The following is a 25,020-nucleotide window of genomic DNA, read 5'->3' as shown; positions in this document are numbered from 1 at the left end:
CATGTCACAGCTGATCGGAATGCTCTGCCCTTGGCCAGCCTGGACGTTCTGCACATCGCGCTGGCAGCGTGACTCTTAGTCACGGAAACTCACAAACCACTCAACATGGAGAAAGTCCCCAAAGGCACCGCGATCAGTCCTGCGCCTTAGTTCTGTTTCCAGAAGCGCCCCAGGGCTCACTCCGAAAGGGTTCCCCGCCGGAGACAGGCCCGCCGGCGCGGAGTTGTCACTAGGAGGGGCCTGGGTCCCTTGGACGTGACGGTCCCCGGCCCCGCGTGGTGCAGGAAGGCCCCCGGCCTAGCGCCTGGGCGAGGCCTACTTCTGGGCTGCGGCGGGCCCCAGGCCGAAGCGACAGTGTCATCTGTTCGCGGCGCCAGGCGCTCTTCGTCCGGGAGATTTGAGGGATTCCTCGGGGACACGGGAGCGCCGCCCTCGAGAGTTGTCTGGAGATTCTGTTTGGAAGAACGAGCCCGGCGCTGTGCCGCCGCAGGCCCGGGGCGCGACCGCCTGAGCGCCTCAGTCCGACCGCAGGGACGGTGCGGGGGCGGCGGGCGTGCGCCACACGTGACAGGACCGCGGCCGCCGCCCGGGTGCCCCCGCCACGCTTAACGAGGACTGAACCCCACGCCCAGCGCCAGCCCCCGTCCCGCACGTCGTGGTGGCTGGGCTCGCGTGGGGACATACCCCCATTCCACCAAAAGGACCACTAAGAAAGCTTAGCAGCGCAACGTGCCAAGTCTGTCCCCACTCGGGACGCACCCACGAGTTCCGGCCCCGCAAGATGGCGGCGGCGCGGCCCCGCGCATGCGCGCCCCTCCCGGCCCCTCCCGGCGGGAGCGGAAGTCGCATGACCCCGGAAGTGACCGGCCGGGTGGGCGGACGGGCGGGTGCGGCGGCGGCGACGGCGACGTTCGTCACTCGGTGCGGGAGGGAGTGCGAGCGCTGCGCGGTCGAGCCCTCCGGTGCGTGTCCGCGGTGGCGGGGCCGGGCGGCGGGGCCGGGTGGCGGGGCCGGGCGCGCAGAAGGGGCCGCCTTTGTCCCGCCACCCCGCCCTGAGCTCGCGGCGGGGTCTCGGCGGGGCGGAGGCGCGGCGACAGCAGCGGGGCGCGGGCCAAGCCCACGTGCGGGCGGGATGCCGGGCGGGGCGGCGGCGCGGGGGGCGCGCAGGCCCCGCCAGGGCTGCCGTGGCTCCAGCCGCTGTCGGGGCCGTCGACGCGCGGCGGGCGGGGGCCTGGCCTGGCGCGTCCTCCCTGGGGTCGGAGGCGCGGGGCCACCGTGGCTGTCGCGCCCCGGGGCGGTCGGGCGGGGGCGCCCGGCTCCCGGTCGCGCCTGGCTCGGGTTGCGGGCCCTGCGGAAGTGCAGGCCGCGAGCCGCGCCCCGGGCTCCTGGCGCCTGCGGCCACGCGCGGGCGGCCGTGGCGGCTGGAGCGCTGCGGGGGAAGCGAGGAGACCCGGGCGGGCCGGCAGCCCACTCCCGGGGTCCCAGCGGCGCCCGGAGCCTGGCGCTCGGGCGGGGCCCTCTCCGTGCTGGGCCCGCGCAGCAAGGCGCTGGTCGTCTTTCCCGGGTGGGCTGCGCCCTGGCCCCCTCCCACCCCGCCCGGAGGGGTTTGAGTAGGTCTTTAGATGCCCTTCGGCGAGCGTGGTGGGGATCCTTAGCGATGTGTCGCTCGGGTTCCTGCTGGGTCCGCGCTGCCCCAGGCGCTCCTGGGACAGGGTCCAGAAAGAGGGACCTGAGAATAGTGAGAGGCTGCAGCAGCTCCCATGTTTTGGGTCACAGATCATCACAATTGGAGAGAACCTGCAGACACAGGGACTCCCATACCCTGTTTTTACCCCTGTGGGATGCAGGCTGAGTTTGGGAAAAGAATCCTGCGTTTGTAGGATGGCTGTAACAGACCTGTGTCCTGCACGTGGCTAGGACAGGCCGAAAGAGCATCCCTCTTCAGGGATACCCAGCTCCGTGACTCAGTAAGGGGTCCCTTGAGGCACGCACTTGGGCAGCTCAGAAGGAGCAGCAGGGTCCTAGAGATGATTTAGCGTGGGTCCTGCCAGCAGCTTCTGGGGCTAGCTCACCCTCCTGAACATACATCCCAGGGATCTGCCTCATCAGGGGAAGTAGGAGGGAATCCCCTGTCTCCTTGAGGAACTGGCTGCAGTTCCCATTTAGTACCGGGGTGGCGCCCCAAACTACCCCAGAGAGTCCCCCTGAGGTGGGCAGGGGGAGGAGATGAGTGTGGACCCTTAGTCCCAGGAACCTGTCCCCTGGGCCCTTTCTCCAAGCTCTGGCTGCAGCCCACCCTCCTGCTCAGAGAGCGCATCTGCCCTTGCAGCCCAGATTTTAGGGTTCGCTAGTGGCCTGGAGTGCTGTCTGTGGAGATGGCTGTGGGTCCCTGCAGGCTGCCACAGCCCTGCCCCACCCACAGGTGTCTAGGTCCAGGCTAGAGGTGAACATGGCTGAGCAGGAGCCCACAGCTGAGCAGCTGGCACAGATTGCAGCTGAGAACGAGGAGGATGAGCACTCGGTCAACTACAAGCCGCCGGCGCAGAAGAGCATCCAGGAGATCCAGGAGCTGGACAAGGATGACGAGAGTCTGCGCAAGTACAAGGAGGCCCTGTTGGGCCGTGTGGCTGTCTCTGCAGGTGAGTGCGCTGCGGGTGGCAGCTCTCTTGAAGGGACACCTGTCACTCTGCCGGGTTTCTGCTTCCCTGGCTCCTCTCCAGCTGCCTGTGGGGCAGACCCAGGGGGTGGCGCTCTAATCTAGTGTCACTCCCCAGATCCCAACGTCCCCAACGTCATCGTGACCCGCCTGACCCTGGTGTGCAGCACTGCCCCAGGTCCCCTGGAGCTGGACCTGACAGGTGAGGGGCACGCAAGGTCCCTGGGTGGGGCTCACCACTTCCCTGTTGCTCCCCCTGAAAATAATTTCCTGGAGCCCCGACGCCCTCTGGTGGGGAGTACGGGAAGTGCCGCCAAGTCTAGCTTCGTGTGGCTGGGGCTGGGGGCGCCGCGCAGCCTGAGCAGCTCTCCTTGCTGAGTGTCCTCCTGCACACAGGTGATCTGGAGAGTTTCAAGAAGCAGTCCTTTGTGCTGAAGGAGGGTGTGGAATACCGGATAAAAATCTCTTTCCGGGTAAGGCAGAGGCTCCCAGAGGAACTGGGTGGGAGTGTGGCTGGGGGGCCCACCTGACTTGCTTCGGGTCCTTGCAGGTGAACCGAGAGATCGTGTCGGGCATGAAGTACATCCAGCACACGTACAGGAAAGGCGTGAAGAGTGCGTGAGGATCCCGAGGGGTGGGCGGGTGGGCGGTAGCCAGGGCCTTTGCTATACCTGGATGCCTGGCAGTGCCGGTGACTACCCCTTTCTGTGCAGTTGACAAGACTGACTACATGGTGGGGAGCTACGGGCCGCGGGCAGAGGAGTACGAGTTTCTGACTCCTGTGGAGGAGGCACCCAAGGGCATGCTGGCGCGGGGCAGCTACAACATCAAGTCGCGCTTCACAGACGATGACAAGACTGACCACCTGTCCTGGGAGTGGAATCTCACCATCAAGAAGGAGTGGAAGGACTGAGTCCCGGGCCGGGAGGCAGGCAGGGTGACGGCCAGCGGGCGGACGGATGGACGTGCCCACCCCCACTCCCTACCCCATACCAAAGTGCTGACGGGGCCTGTGCCCCCGCCGTCACTCCCTCCCTGGTCTGCCTCGGCCCTGTGCGGCCCTCCTGTGCCCGCAGGCCCCCAGCCTCTGCGGTGGTCTTGTGTCTTGTTGCTGCTTCTGCCCGTGCTGTGGGGGAGGGAGGTGCCGGCCCCCAGCCTCCACTGTCCTTTCTGCATCCCCCAGGTTCTCTCCCCTGTCATGCCCGAGGCCCTGGCCTTTAGAAGGGAGCACAGTGTCCTGCAGGGTCTCACGGGGTTCAGGTCCTCCTGAGCCGCTGCTGCTCCCAAGCCTGTTCATCTGTTGCTGTCAGTGGCCATCTAACCATGATGCCTTAACATGTGGAACGTGCTGTGGGGGCCTCGCTAACCTCTAACTCCCCGTGTCTGCATGAGCATGTGGTCTCCCCGTCCTTGCCCCGTCCACAGTCCCGGTGACCCAGGGAGGTGTGGGGTGTGCTGCTGCTCCCCAGCTTGCTAGGGCCTGGTCAACCCTCCCCCTCCCCCGGCTAGGGCTGTGGGGATGGCTCCAGCAGACGGCCAGCTTTCTGTGGGGAGAGCCAAATTGCCAAAACTCAAGTTGCCTCCAGTCCCATCTGGGAGGCCAGGTGTCCTTACCCTCTGCCTTCTCTGTCCCCATGGGCAGCACTGATCCACCCCCCCACCCCCCAAGGGCCCTCGTCGAACAAAGCCAGCGGCCGAGCCTTACTCGTCCAGCCTGGGCCCTGCCGGCCAGAGTCACGTGCCTGGCCTGTCTGTATTTATTGCCTCCACATGTGCCGTCCTCTGGGCTGGCCGGCCTGCACCTCTGCCCCCAGGCTCTTGGTGCCACCATCCCCAGGCAGGCCCCTCCCCGGCCCCAGCCAGGACAAACCGTGGGACCAAGTGCGCACAGAGTCCGGAGCCGTCTCCTGTGCCTCCCCCTCCCTGTCCCCGGTCTCCCATGTAGTCTGCCAGGCTCAGGCCTCAGAACAGGCAGAGGAGCCTGTCCCTGCTTCTCCTCTCCTGACTGGGAAATAAACGCCCCTGAAGGAGTCGGGGGGTCTGTGTTGCGTGTTGGCATGTGTCTGGGAGGGGCAGTAGGGTGTCACGGTTCTGTTGCCTCCTGGGCTTTCTCAGCCCAAAGGAAGTTCCGAGACCCTGGTGGGGGGATGGGGTGGCGATGGAGAGTAGAGACCCCTGGGGTTGTGGGGGTGGGGCCATGCTATTCCAGCCCTGCCATGCAGTGGCTGCTGTTCTGCAGCTATTTTTTGGCTGCTGGCCAGTGTGGGATCTGAATCCTTGACCTTGATGTTAGGACACCATGCCCTAAGCAACTGAGCTAACCGGCCAGCCGCTCATCCTGTACCTATTTAATGACAAATGAACATAAAACTCCCTTTCTATGTCACACCAGCCCTCCATGTGGCCTGGCTCATGGCTACTGTTGGGCAGTGCAAATCTAGAACTGTGCAGGGAGTTGTGCTGGCCTGTGGTGCTGGTTCTTGGTAGAGGGAATCGTGAGGTGGAGGTCGCAGTGTGGGCCAGGGGTCAGGGTCCTCTAGATCTGGAACTCTGCAGATGGACCCTGCTTCTTGGCTCTGCCAGACGTTGGGGCAGGTGGGGCCTCAGGCAGGCTCAGGGGTGTCCGGGGCTCGCAGTGAGCATGCCCTCTAACGTCCACCCGGGGCCCTGCACACACATGTGGGCACAGCCTAGGCATACCGCAGGAATGCGTCCCAACCCTGCAAAACAGAAACCTCACAGAGAATCAGGAACCTTACAAGAGACACTGCATAGAATAACTGGAATGACCTGATCCCAAGAAGATCCAGGGAATAAACAGTGCCAGCTGCAAGTCAGCCTGGTGGAGGCGTGACCCTGGGAAGCCAGGTGGCCATGGTATGTGTGGCCAAGGCAGAAGGCCACGGAGAGGCTCCAAGCCCACTGGCTCTTCACAGCTTCTCCCAGAGCATCCTTCAGGACAAGACAGGGCCAGAGTCCTGAGGGTTAAATAGACTGGGTGGGATGGACCAAAGGAGATTGAGAGGTCCCTCATTCTGCGCTGAGGTGCAAAAGAGTTGCTGGGGGGTGGCTGGGGGCAGTGCACTCAGCAGCCAGGTCCGACCAGCACAGCACCACCCAACACCTCCGTGTCTCAGTAGTGACGTCACTGTGGCACTGCCTCCTCTCAGCACCACCCAGAAAGGCACCCAGAAACTCCAGACCCATGCCTCCCTCCCCACCTTCCCTGGACAGGGCAGGAGCAGATGACAGCACACAGAAGGGTTAATCCCAGAAAGTCCCCCTTTTCTGACCTGTTGCCAGTTTTGAAACCTGTCCTCTGCTGTCTCAGCTATTTAGAAAAGTGGTTATATTTCATGCTTAGGCAGCTGGGGGTGGGCAGCTGCTGTCCCCCCCACCGTGGGTCATAGCTACACCGTCTGCCACTGGTTTCTCAGCAGAGTAAGCCCTGTTAGGAGCTTATTGCCAGCTGGGGTGGTCCAGGAGCTGCCCTCTTGCCTCCCAGGTCACTGGCCACACCCCTGTGCCAGGATGGCTCCCATGGGGCCGGATGCCTCCTCGGCCATTCTTTCCAGGCCCCTGTGGGAGCCAGAGACAGGTTGATTCTGGAGCTGTGCTGTACTAGATGACCTGACAGAATGGCACCTCCCAGCGGCAGCCAGCCCAGACGCAGATCTTCATGTCCCAGAGCAGCCCTCAATTCCCCAGGAAGCAAAGATCCTAACCAGTCTCTCCTAAAACTGGTCCTGGCGAGGGTCCTCAGCCCCAGGGCTCTCCAGGCACTTCAACTCCCAGCTCACTTTTTTGGGGGGTGGACGGGGGCGGCTGGCCGGTACGGGGATCTGAACCCATGACCTTGGTGTTACAAAGCTGTGCTATAACAGGCCAGCCTCCAGTTCACTTTTTAAAAGGCCCAGTGGAAATCCTCAGACCCAGGGTTGGTCTATGTGGTCAGCAGTTCCATTTATAGGGCAAGAGCCTTCTGAGGCTCATATTGGGCTAAAGGCTTAATATTTTCCCAGCTTTAGTTAGACATGTGAACTCAGACTGGAGTGCCAAGTTGTATGGGCACACTGCCAACAGCCAGGACTTTGTCCTGACTCCTCCCTAGTGCAGGATGACATGAGGTGGCATCTGCAGAATGTGTATGACATGTCTGTTGGGTCTCAAGTCTAACCTAGTCCTCCTGGTCCCACCCCAAACCTGTTTGTACAGCCTGGTGCTACAGGGCCCAACCTCCCTGCCCCCACAAATCAATGCCCAGTCCTCTCCCCCAACCTCCTTCTGTTCATGGCTCCCAGGAATCCTGAAACCTCCACACAGACCCAGCCACCTCCAAACAGACCCTTCTTCCTCTGAGGGTGACAAGCCACAGCCAGTGCCAGGACAGGGCCTGTGATGCGACCCACTAACCGCTTGCTGTGGTGCTTTAAGAGAACCTTCTCCACGCCCAGCATTGTCCTGCACTGGGCCCACACTCACTACCAACCTGCTCAGGATTTAGCTCTCACCCGTGCCCCTGGCTCAACCGCCTGGCACAGTCTTCTGCCCTGCTGTTGTTCAGCAGCAGGAATCTGAAGTCAGTGGCCGTAGGAGCACTTCCCGGGTGCCCACAAGTCTGCTGTTAGCCCTCTCGGGGGGTAGGCTGAAAGGGAGTTGTTTTCTCCCAAGAACTCTTTTTGAGAATAGTAGTAATCAAAACATTTGATTACCCACCAGTTCAACCAGTATTTAATGGGTGCCTTCTCTGAGAATGAGCCTCCCTGGAGGATGTCGGGAAGCATCTGTGATGGTTCAAAATGCCAAAACTACAGTGTCAGGGCAGCCTGACCCCCAAGGGCACGCTCCTTGAAGGATCTGAACACACCAGGGTGCCCCAGGGCTGCTCTTGGAAGGTGTGTGGGCAGGCCTTAGGGAAAGGAGCCAGACAGAGAGACAGAAAGGCCTGCAGAGTACTCAGCTGAACTGACCTGCCTTCTGGGGAGCAGGACGCACCCCCCACACCTCATCCAGCTATGAAACAACACTGCAGCGACTGGGGGTCTCTTGGGCCATCCCCAACACAGGCCTCCCTCCAGCTTCCCCAGAACCCCCTCTGCTGCTCCTGCACGGGTGGGTGCAGGAGGCCAATTCGAGAAGGACAGGGATGCCTTCAGAGGACACATCACAGGCAGCTGAGGCCTCGGTTTGAAATACCATGATCCATCCAGGCCAGGGTCTTTGTTGGGCACTCTGGTTTTCACAGAAGAAAGTCAACCTGGCCATGGCCACCTGGGCTGTACAGCAGCTCTGCCCTCTGCTACCCTGGCCAGTGCCTTCTGCTTTGGCCAATTGTGTCCCAGAGCCAACCTGAGTGAGACTCAACCACAGTGACGTGGCCGTTTGTCTGGCCTGTGCACCTGGAGTGTTCTCTGCTTGGTCCTGATGTTTTAAGTCTGTGAACATTTCTCCATTATACCTTATGTTTCTAGGGCGAAGCTGCTGCCAAATCATCACGAACTAATCAATGTCATGGTATCTTAAATGTCCATACGTGTACAAAACAGAAGCCCCAGTATTTATACATCTACACTCAGACCTACCTCGTGTGTGTGTGTGTGTGTGTGTGTGTGTGTGTGTGTGTGTGTGTGTGTGTGTGTGTGTGTGTGTGTGTGTGTGTGTGTGTGTGTGTGTGTGTGTGTGTGTGTGTGTGTGTGTGTGTGTGTGTGTGTGTCCGGTACAGGGATCCAACCCTTGACCTTGATATTATCAGCACCACACTCTGACCAACTCAGCTAATCAGCCAGACCATCACCTCTTATACAAGTACTTAGCCCTGGTACAAATGTCTGTTGCCTCCGGCCCCAAATTGTGGTTTCACAAAACGTTGGGAGATTGTGCAGCAGAGCTGAAGCAATGCCCACCCCCCCACCCGCCAGCACCTGCAGTCGCTCCTTAAGGGGAGCTGCTGCTCACTGGGGGACACCTAGCCGGGCCTGCGGAGCTGCGGCGGAGGGCGGTGCCCACGGGGCACATGCTCGCGGCCCCTCTAGGCCCACGAAGTCACCCCCATGAAGCACAGGTCTCCAGCACCCGGTCCTGACTCTGGAGCTCACACTCCACGGCAGGGCTTCCGTGTTCTCCACAACGACGCGCCAACGGGCACAAACTCTCAAAGTACAGAAGCCCCTTTCCTACGTCTGGCCATTTCTGAAGTCGGGATCCCACTTCAGCTACCGGGTAGCGTTACCTTTTCCCGGCCAGATACTGAGGGGCGCGGGCCCGGGCGGGCCGAGGGGCTCGGAGCTTCCAGAAGCCACTCAACGCGGCACTTCCAAGAAACCCGACGTATACAAAGTGTCCCCTCGGCCCGCGGCCCACACACGACAGGCTGCGCGCCCCCGCCCCGTGCGGGCAGTCCCGCTGCACCATTCAGTTCCTCCACGACCCCGACTCCCCCGCCTGCGCCGCACGGGCGGCACGCACGCCGGAAGTTGCGACACCTAGCTTCCGGTCCGCAGACCCGGGGAGGCGGAGCCACGTACGGATACGCGGTCCAGTCAGAAAGCAACACGGAGGCGCAGGAGCAGCTCCGCCCCCTGGCCGGGACTCCGCCCCGCTGCCACGTTCAACGAAGGAACGCGCCTGGTGCGCGCGTCTCTTGGCCAATCAGGAGCCGCGGAGTTCGGGCTGCCCAAAGTCACAGCCATTCCAGACCCGCGGAAGGTATGAGAGAAAGCCACCAATCAGGAGTCGAGGAGGAGAAAGTTCTCCGCCGGGAGCCAATGAGAGGTTGGAAAAGAGTGCGAGCGCGAGCTCTTCGGCCAATCCAGGACGAGGGCGAGGGCGCCCCCACAGCATTTCCGACTCCGGGGCAGTGTCTAGTGTGGCCGTTCAATCCGGGCGTGGAGAAGGCGGACCCCGAAGCCCGCCGGCCAATGGGAGGCGGGCCCCGGGACGCGTACGTGCGGCGTACGGAGCGCACGTCGGTGGGGCAGGAGCGCCCGCGGCCCCGGGCTTATAAAGGCGGGGCGGGGGGCCGGCGCGCGCTCTCGTCGCTCGGCTGTCCCGGCGGCGCCACCCCCGTCGCCGACATGCTGCGCCGCGCTCTGCTGTGCCTGGCCCTGGCCGCGGCCGCCCGGGCGGACGCCGACGCCCCCGAGGAGGAGGACCACGTCCTGGTGCTCCGGAAGAGCAGCTTCGAGGCGGCGCTGGCGGCACACAAGTACCTGCTGGTGGAGTTCTGTGAGCGCCGGGCTGGGCCGGGCCAGGGTGGGCCGCGGGGGGGGTCCGGGCCGGGCCTGGCGCCGGCCCGCCCTCTCCAGCTGTAGGGCCGCGTCTGGGTTTTCGCGGGCGGCTCTAGGGACACGCTTGCCCGGCGGCCTGCGGGGAGCAGGGAGTTAGAGTCGTTAAGGCGTCCGCCTTTCTCTGCGGGCGGTGACATAGCAGCGGGTGGCGTTGGCTTGTCGTTCGTGGCCTCTGTCCTGAGACTGTCCGAGAGTACCAAGCTATTAGCCGTGTCTCGTGCCCGAAGAGGGGCCCGCCTTGGGGAGGAGATAACGTCTTTCGGAAGGGGAGCGGTGGGACGGCTCCAGTGCTGTTCTCTACTGTGCTGTTTCCTTTCTCAGACGCCCCTTGGTGTGGCCATTGCAAAGCTCTGGCCCCCGAGTACGCCAAAGCAGCTGCGAAGCTGAAGGCAGAAGGCTCCGAGATCAGATTGGCAAAGGTGGACGCCACCGAGGAGTCTGATCTAGCTCAGCAGTACGGCGTCCGCGGCTACCCCACGATCAAGTTCTTCAAGAATGGAGATACGACTTCCCCCAAGGAATATGCAGGTGCGACTGCGTCCAGCTCCTTAATGGTCTTTAGAGAGGCATTTGCCTGCAGGCCCAGAGGCTGGGAGGGAACCTGTTCTCAGACTGGGCTCTTAGTCTGGATCTATCTGCCCATGAGGGACCGGTGAGGAAACTTCTTCCCCGTCCTGCGAGTGGAGAGTGTGTCATACCTGTCTCTGGTGACATCCTGGGTGGCGGCTGGCTGGCTGAGGATCAGTCTGGAGACTGACCAGCCAGGCGAGGGAGGCTGGTGCCATTCTGACTACATGGGGCTCATTGAGCTGTCAGTGTTTCTAGGGACAGCAGGGCTGCCGTAAGGTACAGTGACAGTTGCTAATTATCCGGGGATTGTAGAGTGCCGGCCACCAAGCCAAGTGCTTGCATGGTTTCTTGTCAGGTCCCCTCATTGAGGAATGCTGAGACTTAGACTGTAACCGGGTCACAGCTGTCGGTGGCAGTCTTTGAGTCCAGGCCCAGCCTTGTCCGCTGCACAAGTTCTCTGCTGCTGTCTTGCTGCCTCTGAAGCAGGTTTTATGGGGGCTGGGGCCTCTTGGTAGCTAGGTCAGTTATGATGGCAAAAGAACCATCCTTCATCTGTAAAACCAGTTCTGTGGTGCATCTGCCAGACTCTGCGGTGGGTGGTCTGATGGCAGTTCCCGCAGTGTTAGCAAAGGTGTCCCCTCGAGCACCTTGTCCTGTTACTTTAGTGTCAGCAGCGCTGTGGTTGTCCTGGTGGACTGTATCACTCTTCCCATTTTGTGTGTGTTCTCACTTTTGGAAAGTGTAGTGCCATGTGCAGAGCTACCATGTGCTGTCACTAGTACTTAGGTTTTATAGGCGAGACACCTATTACACATCTACTTGTAACCAGTGACTCAGCTTTTTGTTACCAGATTTGGCTCTTCCCAAGTTGGACTAGGTAGTCAAACCCGATGAGGGTAAGAACAGTAATTATTCTTCAACCTCAGTGTCTTAAGAGGAGTAGGTTTCTTTCTTTTCATTTTGTTTGCTGTTGTTGTCATGGAGGTGTGTGATCCTCGTTTAATTTCCTCCTGGTCTGGGAGGTATGTGGTCAGGCTAGGGAAGAGAACGCCTGACCCACCGGGGGTAGGTTTGGAGGCCTGTCAGGACATGTCAAGTAGTGCGGATTTCACAGGTGGGAAAACTGGCACTGAGGCTGACCTACCACATCTCTAAGATGCAGCCTGGTGTGAGACCGCCAGGTATATGTTTGATGAATTTTAGGGCCGAAGAAAACTTAGGAGATGCAGAGGGATTAGAGAGGAAAAATGGTCTGTGATTCTGTTACCCAGAGATAGCCCCGCTCTTCTTTTCCTTCTCTAGTCACAGCCACAGTCTCTCGCGTACATTGGAATTCGGGGGGTGGGTGAAAAGGGCTCTTGACTGCTCTGTGGCGAGAGGACATATTGCTCTCGCTGTTCATGCAGACGTTCTCAGCCGGTGTGGCAGAGGACTTGGGCGAGGACGGGCCAGGTGCAGCGGGCGGCGCTTGCGCTTCAGACTGGAACCTGTGTCTGTTTGGGTGTAGCCGGCAGAGAAGCCGACGACATAGTGAACTGGCTGAAGAAGCGCACAGGCCCAGCTGCCACCACCCTGTCAGACGTTGCAGCTGCTGAGTCCTTGGTGGAATCCAGTGAGGTGGCGGTCATCGGCTTCTTTAAGGTAGAGGCTTCAGAACTTCATTTTGATCTTCCTGTCTTCTGTCACTGTTTGAGGAAGGGTCCCCAGGCCGGTGGCCTGCGGTTCTGCATGTGTCCTCTAGACTTGGGCACCGCAGTGTCTGCCCAGCCACTGTCCCAGGCAGGGATCCTCATTGTTGGGTGTGTGGCCACCTCTGGTGTTCCCTCCTCTTCAAGGATGTGGAATCGGACTTTGCCAAGCAGTTCTTGCTGGCGGCAGAAGCTGTGGATGACATACCATTTGGGATCACTTCCAACAGCGATGTGTTCTCCAGATATCAGCTTGACAGAGATGGAGTTGTCCTCTTTAAGAAGGTGAGTCGCCATCTGGTGGCCCTGCCCAGGGAGGTTTGGGGGTTGGTCTGCAGGGGGCGGTGTCGCGTTCCTCGTTGGCAGGAGAACCTTGCCTTGGCACCTTGGACTGGGAGAGAGTTTGTTACCAAGGGTCCATTTTGTGCTTTTGTGGTGTTGGACTGTAGAAGCCATTGAAAACAGTGGCCTTTAAACCTCCTAGCTGTGGCCCTTCTGCCAGCCTCCTGGGACAGCTGGTGTGCTGTGTTCTACCAAAGAAACAGGTGGAGCTGCTTTTGACTGTCAGGGCTTTTTTCCCAGTTATGGTAAAACACATACAGCAAATTGTCATTTTAACCTTTTTTTATTTTTTGCTGGCCTATACAGGGATCACATCCCTGACGTTGGTGTTAGCACTAAGCGCACCAGCTGTGCTAACCAGCCGGCTTAACTGTCACTGAGTGTACAATTCAGTGGCATTGATTACATTCTCAGTGTCCTGCAGTCATCACTTCTGTTTCCAGAACTTTTTCCTCACCCCAGATGGCAGCTCTGGAGTGTTAACTCTCTAGGCACATGTTTCCATCCTGCAGGCAAAGCTCTACCTCCTGTGCTCCCCACCCCCGGGGGCTTCTCTGACCCCTGAGGATCCTGATCCTGTTGTCCTTCCCATCACAAGGGGCTGCTGCGAAGCACGGTGCCCAACCGCATGTCTGTTACCAGGATCTGTGTTTGCCCAGCATGACTGGTGGGGCCTGGAGGTTGTCATTTGCCTTAGTCACCAGACAGGTGGGGTTGAGGCCGATCACGCATGCTGTTGGCACATAGCTATACCTGGATGTGGATGAGCGTGGGTTAATGCCGTTCAGGTAGCAAGGTGTAGAGCGGGAAAGGAGAGAAAGTTCTCTGGGAGGAAGGACCCAGTGACTGAGAGGGGCAAGAGGGAGGTCTTCAGGGGGTGGGGAGAGGACCTCTGAGTCCCGTCATCCTTGTTTCCAGTGGGAAGGAGGAGGAGGTCTAAGGCAGAGTCAGAGCAGAGTCCTGAGCTGCGTGGCCATGAGCACTCAGGATTTGGGGTGAGCTGCTGCTTGGTTTGGAAGTGGGGGTGACCTCTAGTCTGAGGTCATTTTCTGTTGCAACTCACATGTGAATCGCCTGACAGGCTGGGGCGAAGTGGTTTTGACGAGGAGGAGCGGAGCGGATTTGTTTCCTGGAGTGAGCGCTGAGCGTCCAGCGCCAGCCAGGAGGGGGAGGGCACGTGGAGCCGCGGAGGGGCCCAGTGGCAGAAGCCCTCCTTGGTGTCCTTGTTCCTGTTGTTTAGCTGTTTCTGTAGCCCCTGCCTGAGAGTAACTCAAGACACCTTACTCGGTAGAGATAGCACAGTGTTCCCTAAAGGGAAGGGATTGCTGAAGCGGTCAGCTGCCATCGCAGAGGTGCCCAGGCGCTTTTAACGTGACACCCGCTTGGAGGAGTGTGGCGAAGAGCCTTGGGAGCCGTGTGGAGCACAAGCTCTTTGGGGTGCTACAGAGTAGGTCCCGAGTCTCGTCCTAGGATTCAAGTTCTCAGCGAGAGCTGCTCTGAAGCTTGCGAAGGCCTTTTCGTCATTCGGTGCCCACCGTTCTCTCCTGTGGCCCTGGAGGTCTGGAGTGGCAGTCTTAACACTGGGGATCATGTGTCTAGGAAGGCTGCAAGGACTGTTTCTTGTCTTGCCTACAGAGAAGCGAGTATGGGGGAGGTGGCCTGTTTGGAATCCCTACGTGTGATTGTTTTCTCTCTCAGTTCTCTGGTGTCCACTCGAGGCTGGGCACAGGTGGCACCCCTTGGGTCTGGTGATGGGGTGGCACTTTCTCTCCCACTTGGGGTGGCTCATGTATCCATGATAGTGGAATGTGGGTGCTTCAGGCAGCCTTGGGCAGAAGCCCAGCAGAGCCATGGACGAAGGGAGACGACTCCAGGGTCCGGATCCTCGGGTTTCTGCTGCTGCTGTGTCTCAGCCGCTACCTCTGTCAAGTTCACCTTCTAGGCTGTACCTGTCCCTCTTCTTCCAGGCTGTTAGACCCCGTTCCTCAGAGTGAGCTGGGCCTTCCTGTCTGCCCAGGGGACAGTGGCAGCCGAGCCGGCTGTGGCCTTCGCTGTTCTTCCCTAGGAGGGATGGTGGGGCCAGTGGAAGCAGCAGAGCCTGGAGCCCAGCGAGGCCTGGCCAGGGTCTCTGGTCACTGGTGAGCAGGTCATTGATTTGAGAGCTGGTCGTCCTGTGTCTTCATTCGTTCTGATGTTTACTTCAGTTTTTCTTTTTGGGGAGTTAGGAGTGAGTGAAGGGCGGGGCTTCTCTACCAGCTCAACAGCAAAGTCAAACTTTTTCGTGACATTCATCACCATGGCCTGGCGAGGCTGGCTCAGCGGTCTCTGCCCAAGGCCCCAGGCCTCCTGCATCTGTCCTCTCAATAAATGGGAGCTGTCTACTTTTTAACAAAATAGACTGAATGAGTGTAACATGGCAGCATTGCTAAAAAGATTGCCCCCCAAGACAGGTTTGGTAGCACCTCCGGACGTGGCTCAGCAATATCCCTGGGGAAGGTGGGCCCAGCCCTGCTGCGTGCCTTGTGGAGCCTGGCCTCCACCAGTGGCTCGCTTCCATGTGGTGCTCTCAGAGCGCCTCCTGGCCTTGGATTTTCTGCCTCTTTTTACCCTCCCCGTGTTTGCCGGTATTGGGAAGACAGAGCAGGCAGGGAAGCCTTTGGGTCAGGGTCAGGCTGGCATGGGCACCCGCCAGTTGGAATGTGTGGGTCAGGGAGTGGCCACCTGCTCTTCTGCGATGACTGGAGAAGCATACAGAGCTGGCTCATAGGAGAAGATGAGTGACTTCTTTCTCCACGTTCCACGTAAGAAGGTCAAGGGGAGTAGTGGAGGCTCACCTGCACAGTCTCAAGCATGGGAACAGCCTCTCGACCTTAGGAGCTGTTTCTGCCTGTCCCCCTCCTGAGTTGAGGCCGGCAGCCCCAGTCCAGGGCTGTCCTGCGTGGCTGCCTCGAGGCTGGTCTGCAGCCGCAGCGGCACTCCAGCTCTGTGGCCTCGGGACTCCTTAAACTGCTGCACGCCATCAAGGACCCAGAGCTTGTGAGTCAGTACATTATCCCTTTCGGTTCCCATTGCATTAGAAACGAGAACTGAGGAGTATATGGAGTTCTAGTTCACTTAAAAATCGGGATAGAAGCTGGGTACATGTTACCATAAGTGACATTTTCACCAAAGTTAGTTTTCGAGATAAAAACAATGTAACACAATCAGTGGTGTTTAGGTTTCTGCCGCTCTGTTGCTCTTTTTGGTGTCTGGCTTCACGGGTACTTTTCTTCTTCTTCTTTTTTTTTTTTTTTTTTTTCCCGTGACTGGCACTCAGTGCCGGTCATTCCTATATAGGATCCGAACCTGCGGCGGGAGCGTCGCCGCGCTCCTAGCGCAGCACTCTACCGAGTGCGCCATGGGCTCGGCCCGGTACTTTTCTTCTGCCTCTGTTGTGGTGATGCCACGCGTTCTGTAGCCTCTGTAACACGCCACCCCATACTTGAGGCCATCGGGTGTGACTGTGAAGGCATTCTGCCTGCGGATGCAGGAGGGTCTGGGGCCCGGGCTCCTGGGGTGTGGACTGTAACTTTGAGAGCTGCTGTTGTATGAACATGGAGATGAGAGAGGTAGTTTATGAAGAACCTGAGTCTTCCCTGACCTGCAGGTGTTGGAGGCTCTTGGGCCTGTGGGTGGAGAGGGTGTTGCTTATTGTGACAGCTCCATTCTGCAGCCGGCCCCCACTTTGTCACGCTGGCCCCACGGGTCCTGTGGGACAGAGTGTGAGGTGAGCTGGTGCCACGCTGGTGCTTGGGAGGTTGCCCTGCGCTTCTGGGAAGCCAGCCTGCTCTCCATGGTGATGTCACTGTTCCCATACCCAGGAGAATGCGGGCACCTGCCCCTGCCACTCCCACAGCCCTTGCCTGGCCTGGCTTTGTGGAGAGGCAGCAGTGTCCAGTCCGTGGGTACAGGGTCCAGTAGCACCTGTGGCTGTCCCAGCCACACTTGTCCTTCAGTTGGGGCAGCTGGAGGACTGTGAGCATCAGGCTTGAGCTGTGGACATGAAGCCGTCCCCATGCTGGTGGCCACAGGGCGATGGCTGAAGCTGTCCAGGCTGTCAGGGAGCAGGTGTCCTGTCCCCATTGCAGGAACCTGTGGCTTGAAACCCCAAACAGGAGGGCAGCTCTGCGGGCTGCTGTGCTTGGCTGAGCCCGGGGCTGCCTGGGCCATGGGGCTGGTTTCGCAGCAAATTCACAGCCTCCTTTTTGTCCACAGTTTGACGAAGGCCGGAACAACTTTGAGGGGGAGGTCACCCAAGAGAACCTGCTGGACTTCATCAAGCACAACCAGCTGCCCCTGGTCATCGAGTTCACTGAGCAGGTGGGTGCTCCTGCCGTCCTGTTGCCCCGAGAGCACCAGAGATGGTGCGGGGGGTCCCCAGGGTGGGCAAGAGGCTCCCCGTCACCACTGTCATCTAGGCGTCTGGTGGCTCAGATCCAGTAACTTGTGTTTATAACACAGACAGCCCCAAAGATTTTTGGAGGTGAAATCAAGACTCATATCCTGCTGTTCCTGCCCAAGAGCGTGTCTGACTATGACGGGAAACTGAGCAACTTCAAAAAAGCCGCCGAGAGCTTCAAGGGCAAGGTGAGCGGCGGTTGCTCCTGATGCTTGTGGGGCAGCTCTTCCCGAGGTGGTCTAGGTGTGAACCTCCTGAGGCCACCTCCTGGACAGGCACCTGCTTTCAGGAGAACCTGTTCCTCGGGGTCTGGAGGCTAGAAAGCTGGGCCTGCAGGTCTGGTTGGGCAATGCCAGGCTCTGAGTGGAAGGAGAGATGGTTTTAAGAGTGAAGTAAGGAGGTAGAAAGCAGACACGCAGACTTGATGAGCCCGTCTCAGTTCTCAGTGTGCCTTTTCTCCCCAAGATCCTATTCATCTTCATCGATAGCGACCACAGCGACAACCAGCGCATCCTCGAGTTCTTTGGCCTGAAGAAGGAGGAATGTCCGGCCGTGCGCCTCATCACCCTGGAGGAGGAGATGACCAAGTACAAGCCTGAGTCCGATGAGCTGACGGCGGAGAAGATCACGGAGTTCTGCCACCACTTCCTGGAGGGCAAGATCAAGGTGCGGGTGGGCCTGGGCGGGGGCTCACCTACTGCCAGCTTCGAGGAGTGGAGCAGCCGCCTCTGGTCCTCAGGGTCCTCAGAGTCCCCGTCTTCCTGCGGCTTCATCCTCAAAGTGTGTGAGAACATTAGCATAAGATTCCAAACCCTGGGGACCGTGGAGAAGAGCTTTGCTGATGTGGCCAGCACAGGCCGAGGCAGCGTCAAGGCTGGAGGGTGCAACTGCTTCTTCTACTTGGGTCTAAGTTGCGGGCTCAGCTGTCTTCCTGAGTTCTTGGCACCGTTGCCCAGGTGGCCCCTGCCCTGAGGCTTCATAAGCCATCCTGGGCCGTTGAGGGCAGCCATGGCCTCAACTCCAGCCAGGGTGGGAATTTGGGGGGACTTCTGCAGGGCCCCAGGCAGTGCTGTTCTTGACCGGGATCTTCCTGCCCTCCAGCCCCACCTGATGAGCCAGGAGCTGCCTGAGGACTGGGACAAGCAGCCTGTCAAAGTGCTCGTCGGAAAGAACTTCGAAGAGGTGGCTTTTGATGAGACAAAGAATGTCTTTGTGGAATTCTGTAAGTGAACCCTCTTTAGCTTCCTGAATGGGGCGTGTGCAGTGCGGCGGGACGCTGTCTCTGCAGGTGCCTCTGTGGTCCAGGGTGGACCCTCAGTGCTGCTTTGCTTTCAGATGCCCCTTGGTGCGGTCACTGCAAGCAGCTGGCTCCCATTTGGGATAAACTGGGGGAGACGTACAAGGATCATGAGGATATTGTCATCGCCAAGATGGACTCAACAGCCAACGAGGTGGAGGCGGTCAAAGTGCACAGCTTCCCGACGCTGAAGTTTTTCCCTGCCAGCACGGACAGAACGGTGCGCCTGCTGGGTGGGGCCGGGCTCCCGGGCAAGCAGTGTCCACACACCAGCTTGGGGTCCTCTGCTGTCAAAGGGGCCTGGGGCTAGAGGGGACTCAGGCAGGAAGGTGCGTGTGGAGGAGAGCAGGGGCTCTGCCACTGCCCATGGGGTCCATCTGGGGCCTGGGACCAGATCCAGCCCCCTCACCCCTCGTCCTTTGCCCCCCACAGGTCATCGATTACAATGGGGAGCGGACACTGGACGGTTTTAAGAAGTTCTTGGAGAGTGGTGGCCAGGACGGGGCAGGGGATGACGATGTAAGTGGCAGCAGGCCTCTGGGGATGTAGCCTTGTGGTCCACGTGTGGCACCGCTGGAAGCACGTGTGTGCCCAGGGCCCTGGGGCTCAGACCGATGCTCTGCTGAGGTCAGCATCCCTGCCAGGGAGAGGTTATGAAGGTGTCCTGGAAAGCCAGATTTTGCTTCAGAGATCTCTTCAGATGCATCCCACAGGGTCCTCATGTCCCTGCTAACGTGGACTTGAATGTCTGTCTCCAGCTGACTGAGGCTTGCGTTGCTCTGCTGATGAGAGCGCTTGCTCGTGTCTTTCGAGGTCCCTGGTGGGCCCTGGCCCAAAGTGCAGACACAGCTTGCCCTTGGGAGCTCAGTCCTGTGCGGGTCAGCTCCTGGCCAGTGACAGTGGTGACAGTTAAGCTGCGGGCAGGTAGAGGGAGGTCAGGAGGACATTGCCTGGGTGGGGGTTGTGAGTTTAGCTGACATCTAGGGCAGAGAGTGGTGGAAGTGGTCTGGGCCCTCCCAGAAGTGCTGGGGAAGAGGGAGCAGAGTAGACCTGCCCGGAGGCAGCAGGCAGGGTGGGGATCGAGGAAAGAGGCCAAGTCACTCCTACTGCCTTATGGCCTGTTGCTGGGAGGGCGCGAACATTGCACCCCAGTGGTTACTGTGCTCTGGTGTCTCACCCTGGCTGTTGTCACTGCCAGGATGGGGACCTTCCTCAGGCTCTTTTGGTGCCAAACTGGGAGGCACACTTGCCCCTGCCATGCCCCTCAGGAAGGGTCTGAGGGCTGGGCTGGGATTCCCGGGGCTCCTGTCACTGTGGAGGCTCTGCTTCATCCTGCCTTACGGGCAGAACCCCCCCCACGCCTCACTCTTCCTGGGAATACCCCCATGCATCTCAGCAAGGCCACAGTTGGCTGCTCCTGTGACTGGTGGCTGTGTCCGACATGACCTGCTGGTCCCTGGGGCGTGGGGAATGGGGGTGCCAGCGGGCCCCTGGCTGCTGCAGTTTCTCCCGTGCTGCAGCCAACCCGTCCTCTCACCCTTGCCTTCTGCATTCCAGGACCTAGATCTGGAGGAAGCGGAAGAGCCGGACATGGAGGAGGATGACGAACAGAAAGCTGCGAAAGACGAACTGTAACTTGGAGACCAGACCTGGGCACCCCCACCCCACGCCCCGCAGGGGCTGCACACCCAGCAGCCACAGCCAGCGGCCAGGCCGCAAGCCTGCAGGACCCTCGCCTGAGGGAGGGAGCGGCAACAGAAATCCAGGGAACCTTTCAGAAGTAACACTTCATCCTAACATACACGCAAACCTAAATCTGTCTCTTTTGCTTTTCGATTTTTGGAAAGGGATTTATCTCTAGGCCAGCCCGTCTTGGTGGGCTATTTTTTTTCTTTTTTTAAAATTGTGATGTACTTTTTGTACATGGTTTTTGTCCAGAATGCTTGTAAAATGTTTTGGAATCCCACACTGGTAATGTCTCCTTCCTGTTAGAGACGTTTATACTATCACTTAAGAAATTCCATCTGTGGGATTTTTAGACATTTTTCGACGTTAGGGTATTTGCTCCACCTCAGTTGGGCCTTCCTGGAGACTCCTGTCCCCTCGCTGGGAGGAAGCGGAGCTAAGCTGGACATGCCACTCTCCACCTCAGGCCAGTTGCTGTGATTGAGCAAGGCTCCTGCCTGCGTCTTTGGTTAAACAGAGACCTCTGAATCACGTTGGAGGGTGGGCCCCCATGTTTGGCAGAGGGGATGGTGGTTGCCAGCTCCAGCCCCAGGACAGGCCTTGGCAGCACCCCCTCCAGCCAGGCTGCTCGTCCTGTTGTGGGCACATTGCTGCCATGACTGCTGGACTCTCCAGTGTGTCCTGAGGCCCACACGAGGTGGAGCCAGGACCCCGACCCCAGGCTGGGGGACAGCCAAGGATGCTGGAGCTGAATCAGCCACTGGCAGTCCTTCAGGCATTTCCACCACAAATATGGAATTGAACTCATTGGCCAAATAAAGTTGAGATTTCACTACCCTTCCTGGCCTGCGCTTCATGGTCTCCCTAAGCCATGGGAGGTTGGGCTGGGATTCTGATGCTGACGTGATAGACGGGCTTCGGTGGGGGCTACTGTGGTAGAGAAGGAAATGCCCTCATCGTAGGTATGGCTCCTAACTGCATGTGGCCCTGGGACGGCATGGACTGCAGGTTACCAGGTGAGGGTGTGCCTCGGAGGTGGTGGCCGGGCCCTGCCCGTGACCCTCCTTAACCCTTGCCCAGACTGACTGGAACAGCTGGTGTTAACTCTTGGGTTTCTGGTTGTCACTACATTGGTCCTGCACGTGTGCCACATCATGACCCTGCATGTGGATGCACACAGAGCCTATTCTCTCCCCTGCCCGTCCTAGAAGTTCAGGGCAGATGGCCTTGGTGAGGATTCCGTGAGGAGTCCCAAGATTCCTGGGTCCCCGCCCAGCTGGGATGCTCACGGGTTGGGCCTCAGCCCATGGGAGGGGGAACATGGTCACCTCCCTCATGGCCACCCTTGCCCAGCCATACAGGCCTTCACAAACCCGAGGGCTGCCCCTACCCCTAATCAGGGCTGTGGGTTACACGGGTGGTGTGTGATGAGGACCTGGTGTCAGTGTCGAGCAGCGCCCCACCCCCACCCCTGCCTGTGCCCACACGCCCCATCATCCTCATGCTGCTGGTTCCAGCTCAGCAGTCCAGTGCTGACATCTGTCCACAGCTGGTACTTCCTTTGTCGTTTTCAGGTGGCCGTGTTGGGGCTGGTTTCTGCTAGTTCAGCACCAGGAGCCACAGCAGGGTTTTGTGTGTCATGCCCAGATCCCACAGACACATGAGACCTGTATCTACAGAAAAGTAGGCACGAGCACTTGGAAGTTCTGTGGGAGAGTATTAGCTTTGCGCCCCCCAGATGGGAGCTGAGGACTAAGAGTTGTGGCTCCCACAGGGGAGGACACGTGGGTATCCAGGGAGAAATCCAGCAGGGTTGTCTCTACCTGCAGCTAAAAGGGTAGGCTGTGCCAGTGCCTGCGGTCCCTGCCCAAGGGAAAGGCTACGGTGACCCTGCTGACCAGCTGTGCAGGGATCTGGCCCGGACTATGGCTGTCACACACTGCTGGGATGGGGAGTGAGTCACTGATACCTGCCCCCTTGTGCAGAGGCAGCTGAGCAGCGCATTCGTAGGCCTGGGTTTTGCTGGGAGGCTGTGGGGTGGTGTCCAAAACCTCACTGGCTGGACTGGTGAATTAGCGAGGCTCTTTACAGGCTCTGGGGGGATGCAGTTAAGGCTTAGCAGCCTGGGACTTCCTGATGTCTCTCTCTCTCTTTCCAAGTGGCAAGCAGCCACGGGCCTAGAACCTGTAAAAGCAGCTTCCAGGCCTGTGCACTATATCCTGGGGATCCTCTGGCCTCCCGACTTGCAGCTGGACCTGTGCCTGCTGCGACTTTCTTAACAGGCCCTCTGGCTTTGTGTTTTGTGCAGAGCATCGCTGGCTGCATTTCTGAGACCTCTTAAAATTTGGATGGTAAACTTTTTGCGTTAACTGTTTCAGCTTGTCCTCCAGAAAGTAGAAACTTAAAACCGTGCATGCCAGGTCACTTTACAAGTCCATGCTGACCAAGAATCAGGAACAAAGCTACATAAACATAGGTTCTGTCCCAGAGCTGGGTGAAGTAGTATAATGGTGCATCGCACTGACTGCAGCAGGCCAGACTGTTCATAGGCGGCTTCTGATGAAAAGTTTCAAAGGGGAGAAACTTAAAACACTGGCTCCCGTGTCCTTGCTGGAATCAAAGGCACATAAATACCTTTTAGAGGATCTGTTGGAACTGGGAAAGCTTCCGGGACCAGTCCCTTCATTGATCCAAATAGAAAACCCACAGAAAACCCAAAGCCAAAACATTTCGAGCTCTCTCAGCTCACCTTTAGCAGGATGGACCAGGGGGTCCCACTGGGGTCACCAAACAGGCCTGCCTGATGGCCTTTCCCCAACCATGAGGCCTGGCATGCCCAGCAGTTCAGTCCTGCTGGTCCTTCTGGCCACGCCACAGGTGTTGGCGGCTACACCCAGCACGCCTTCATCTGATCCCCTGAGCAGGGGGGGCAGGAAGAACTTTCCACAACATGAGAAAAGACAATCTTCACATCTTTGGAGAACGCAGTCTCCTATCCACAGCGTAGAACCTTCCGTCTCTGGCCTTCGTGTAAATAAGCCAGAAGAAACTTTACCTGGCTCCTCCCAAGTGACCAGGAATTACAATTGACCAGCACCTCCCTTTGAGTCCCAGGAAATGAAGGGACCCTGGGAACCACCCCTGGTAGGGTCCCTGCAGGCCTGGGTCTGGCTGGATGTTCAGGGGGGTGGTTCCTGGGGCACTACACGGTGACTGCACCTGGCATGAGGCCTGTGGGGCCAGTGGTACCAGGGCTGGGGTGAGCCTGGGCACTGAGGCAGGTTGAGAAAACCCCACCAGGCAGGGAGGCCTTAGTAAATGCCGTTTTTCCTGTGGCATTTGGCCCAAGGCTTTGTACCTAAAGGGTGTCTAATACATTAGTGAATTTGAGTTCATTGTATGGAGACCAGCCTGATGACACAAGGCTTGATGCTGACTCCCCTGGCTCCCTCGCTGGTCCTGGTTCTGTCCTCAGGCTTTCAGTGACCACCTGGAGGATCTTGCCAGCATTATGGGTTGAACTGTGTCCCCCAAATTCATGTTGAAGTCCTAACACCCAGGATCTCAGAACATGACCTTATTTGGAAATAGGATCATTGCAGGTGAAATAAGTTAAGATGAGGTCATACTGGAGCGGGTGGGCCCTACTCCAGCATGACTGGTGTCCTTGAAAAAGGGGAGATTTGGTCACAGAGACACATACAGGGAGAACGCCATGAAGATGAAGGTAGTGGGCCAGCCCCGTGGCTCACTCAGGAGAGTGTGGTGCTGATAGCGCCGATGCTGTGGGTTCGGATCCTATATAGGGATGGCCGGTGCGCTCACTGGCTGAGCGTGGTGTGGACGACACCAAGCCAAGGGTTGCGATCCCCTTACCAGTCAAAAAAAAAAAAAAAGATGAAGGTAGAGATTGGGGGATGCCTCTACGAGCCGAGAGACACCAAGGAGTGCCAGCAACCTCCAGAGCTCAGGAGAGAGGCCTGGAACAGATGGTCCCTCAGAAGAACCAACCCTGCCCACATCTTGTTCTTAGACTTACAGCCTCCAGAACTGTGAGAATAAACTTCTGTTGTTCAAACCTACCAATCTGTGGCACTTGGTCATGGCAGCCGGAGCAAGTTCTTTCAGCAGCTTTCTGTGCTGCCGGGGAACCCAGTGCAACTAACTGCTTGCCGTCCCTGGCCCCACAGATGTGCTCCTGGGGCTCCTCCGCCCAGCTCTACTCTTTGCCTGCGTCCCATCTGCTGGCTCTTCTCAGACACCACACTCTAAGCCCCACCTTGAACCACAGCTGCAACTGTCACAGAACGAAAGGTGGCCAGCAGAGATGAGCCTGCTGGAACACCTTTTAAAATTCCATTGGTTGTGCTCCTAAAGCAAGTCCATGGGGAGCACACCATCCAGGGCTGATGGTCCGATCTTTGAGGAGCAGACTGGACACCAGCTTAAGTACGAGCACCTGTGTCCTTGACAGTGTCAGGAACCTAGAACCCAGAAAAACTGTGGAGGGTAGAAACAGGAGTGTGTGGGTACCCCCGCCCCCCGTGGGGTGTGTGTGGAGGGGAACAAGGCCTGTGGGGGAGGGGCCACACAGGATTGGCTGAGCAGGAGCCTGAGACATTGACATTCCAGCTTGGGGAGCCTGGGAGGTTTCTGAGCAGGAGGGAAAAGAGCGAGTGGGGCAGGCCCTGCTGGAAGGCAGGGAGATAGGACAGGGCCTGGGCTTCCTCCAGGGCATGGTGACCTGTGCTCCTCAGATGCTTGGGCCCTCCTGCTGACTTTCACCTGCTTCACCCTTGAGCCCACGTTTCTGGCCTTCCTCTTGGAGTCTGTCCTTCAACTGCTCTTCCCTGCCTTTGTAAGGCACCTTCTATGTCCAGCTGCAGGGCCAAGAAGGATCTGACCCCTTTGGCCAGGGACAGCGACAGGTGGGCTGAAAGATGAGCTACTGAACATGATCCTGAGCACCGGGAGGGGGGACCGGCTCCATTTCAGCCCCTCGCGTCGGTGAGCATGACTGCGCAGCTTTATATAGCTCTGAGAGCCCTATATAGGTC

The 25,020-nt window shown here is 58.8% G+C and overlaps 2 protein-coding genes across 2 annotated transcripts; both read left to right on the top strand.

Annotated features, from left to right (window-relative positions):
* The first annotated feature begins 851 nt into the window (after nt 1-851).
* On the top strand, nt 852-3,697 carry ARHGDIA (Rho GDP dissociation inhibitor alpha). The gene is made up of 6 exons (XM_063080930.1): nt 852-962; nt 2,423-2,639; nt 2,775-2,858; nt 3,053-3,129; nt 3,207-3,270; nt 3,370-3,697. Exons 2-6 carry the CDS (start codon nt 2,450-2,452, stop codon nt 3,567-3,569), a joined length of 615 nt encoding a protein of 204 aa, XP_062937000.1. The 5' UTR covers nt 852-962; nt 2,423-2,449; the 3' UTR covers nt 3,570-3,697.
* Nucleotides 3,698-9,668: 5,971 nt separating this feature from the next.
* P4HB (prolyl 4-hydroxylase subunit beta) lies at nt 9,669-20,800 on the top strand. The gene is made up of 11 exons (XM_063081029.1): nt 9,669-9,880; nt 10,264-10,470; nt 12,020-12,153; nt 12,348-12,485; nt 16,797-16,901; nt 17,043-17,168; nt 17,446-17,646; nt 18,082-18,202; nt 18,316-18,497; nt 18,710-18,796; nt 19,835-20,800. Exons 1-11 carry the CDS (start codon nt 9,730-9,732, stop codon nt 19,910-19,912), a joined length of 1,530 nt encoding a protein of 509 aa, XP_062937099.1. The 5' UTR covers nt 9,669-9,729; the 3' UTR covers nt 19,913-20,800.
* The last annotated feature ends 4,220 nt before the right edge of the window (nt 20,801-25,020 follow it).

Source organism: Cynocephalus volans, chromosome 16, assembly GCF_027409185.1.
Source record: "Cynocephalus volans isolate mCynVol1 chromosome 16, mCynVol1.pri, whole genome shotgun sequence".
Classification (NCBI taxonomy): domain Eukaryota; kingdom Metazoa; phylum Chordata; class Mammalia; order Dermoptera; family Cynocephalidae; genus Cynocephalus; species Cynocephalus volans.
Note: the sequence above shows the minus strand (reverse complement) of the source record. Positions and strands in the feature narration are given on the sequence as shown.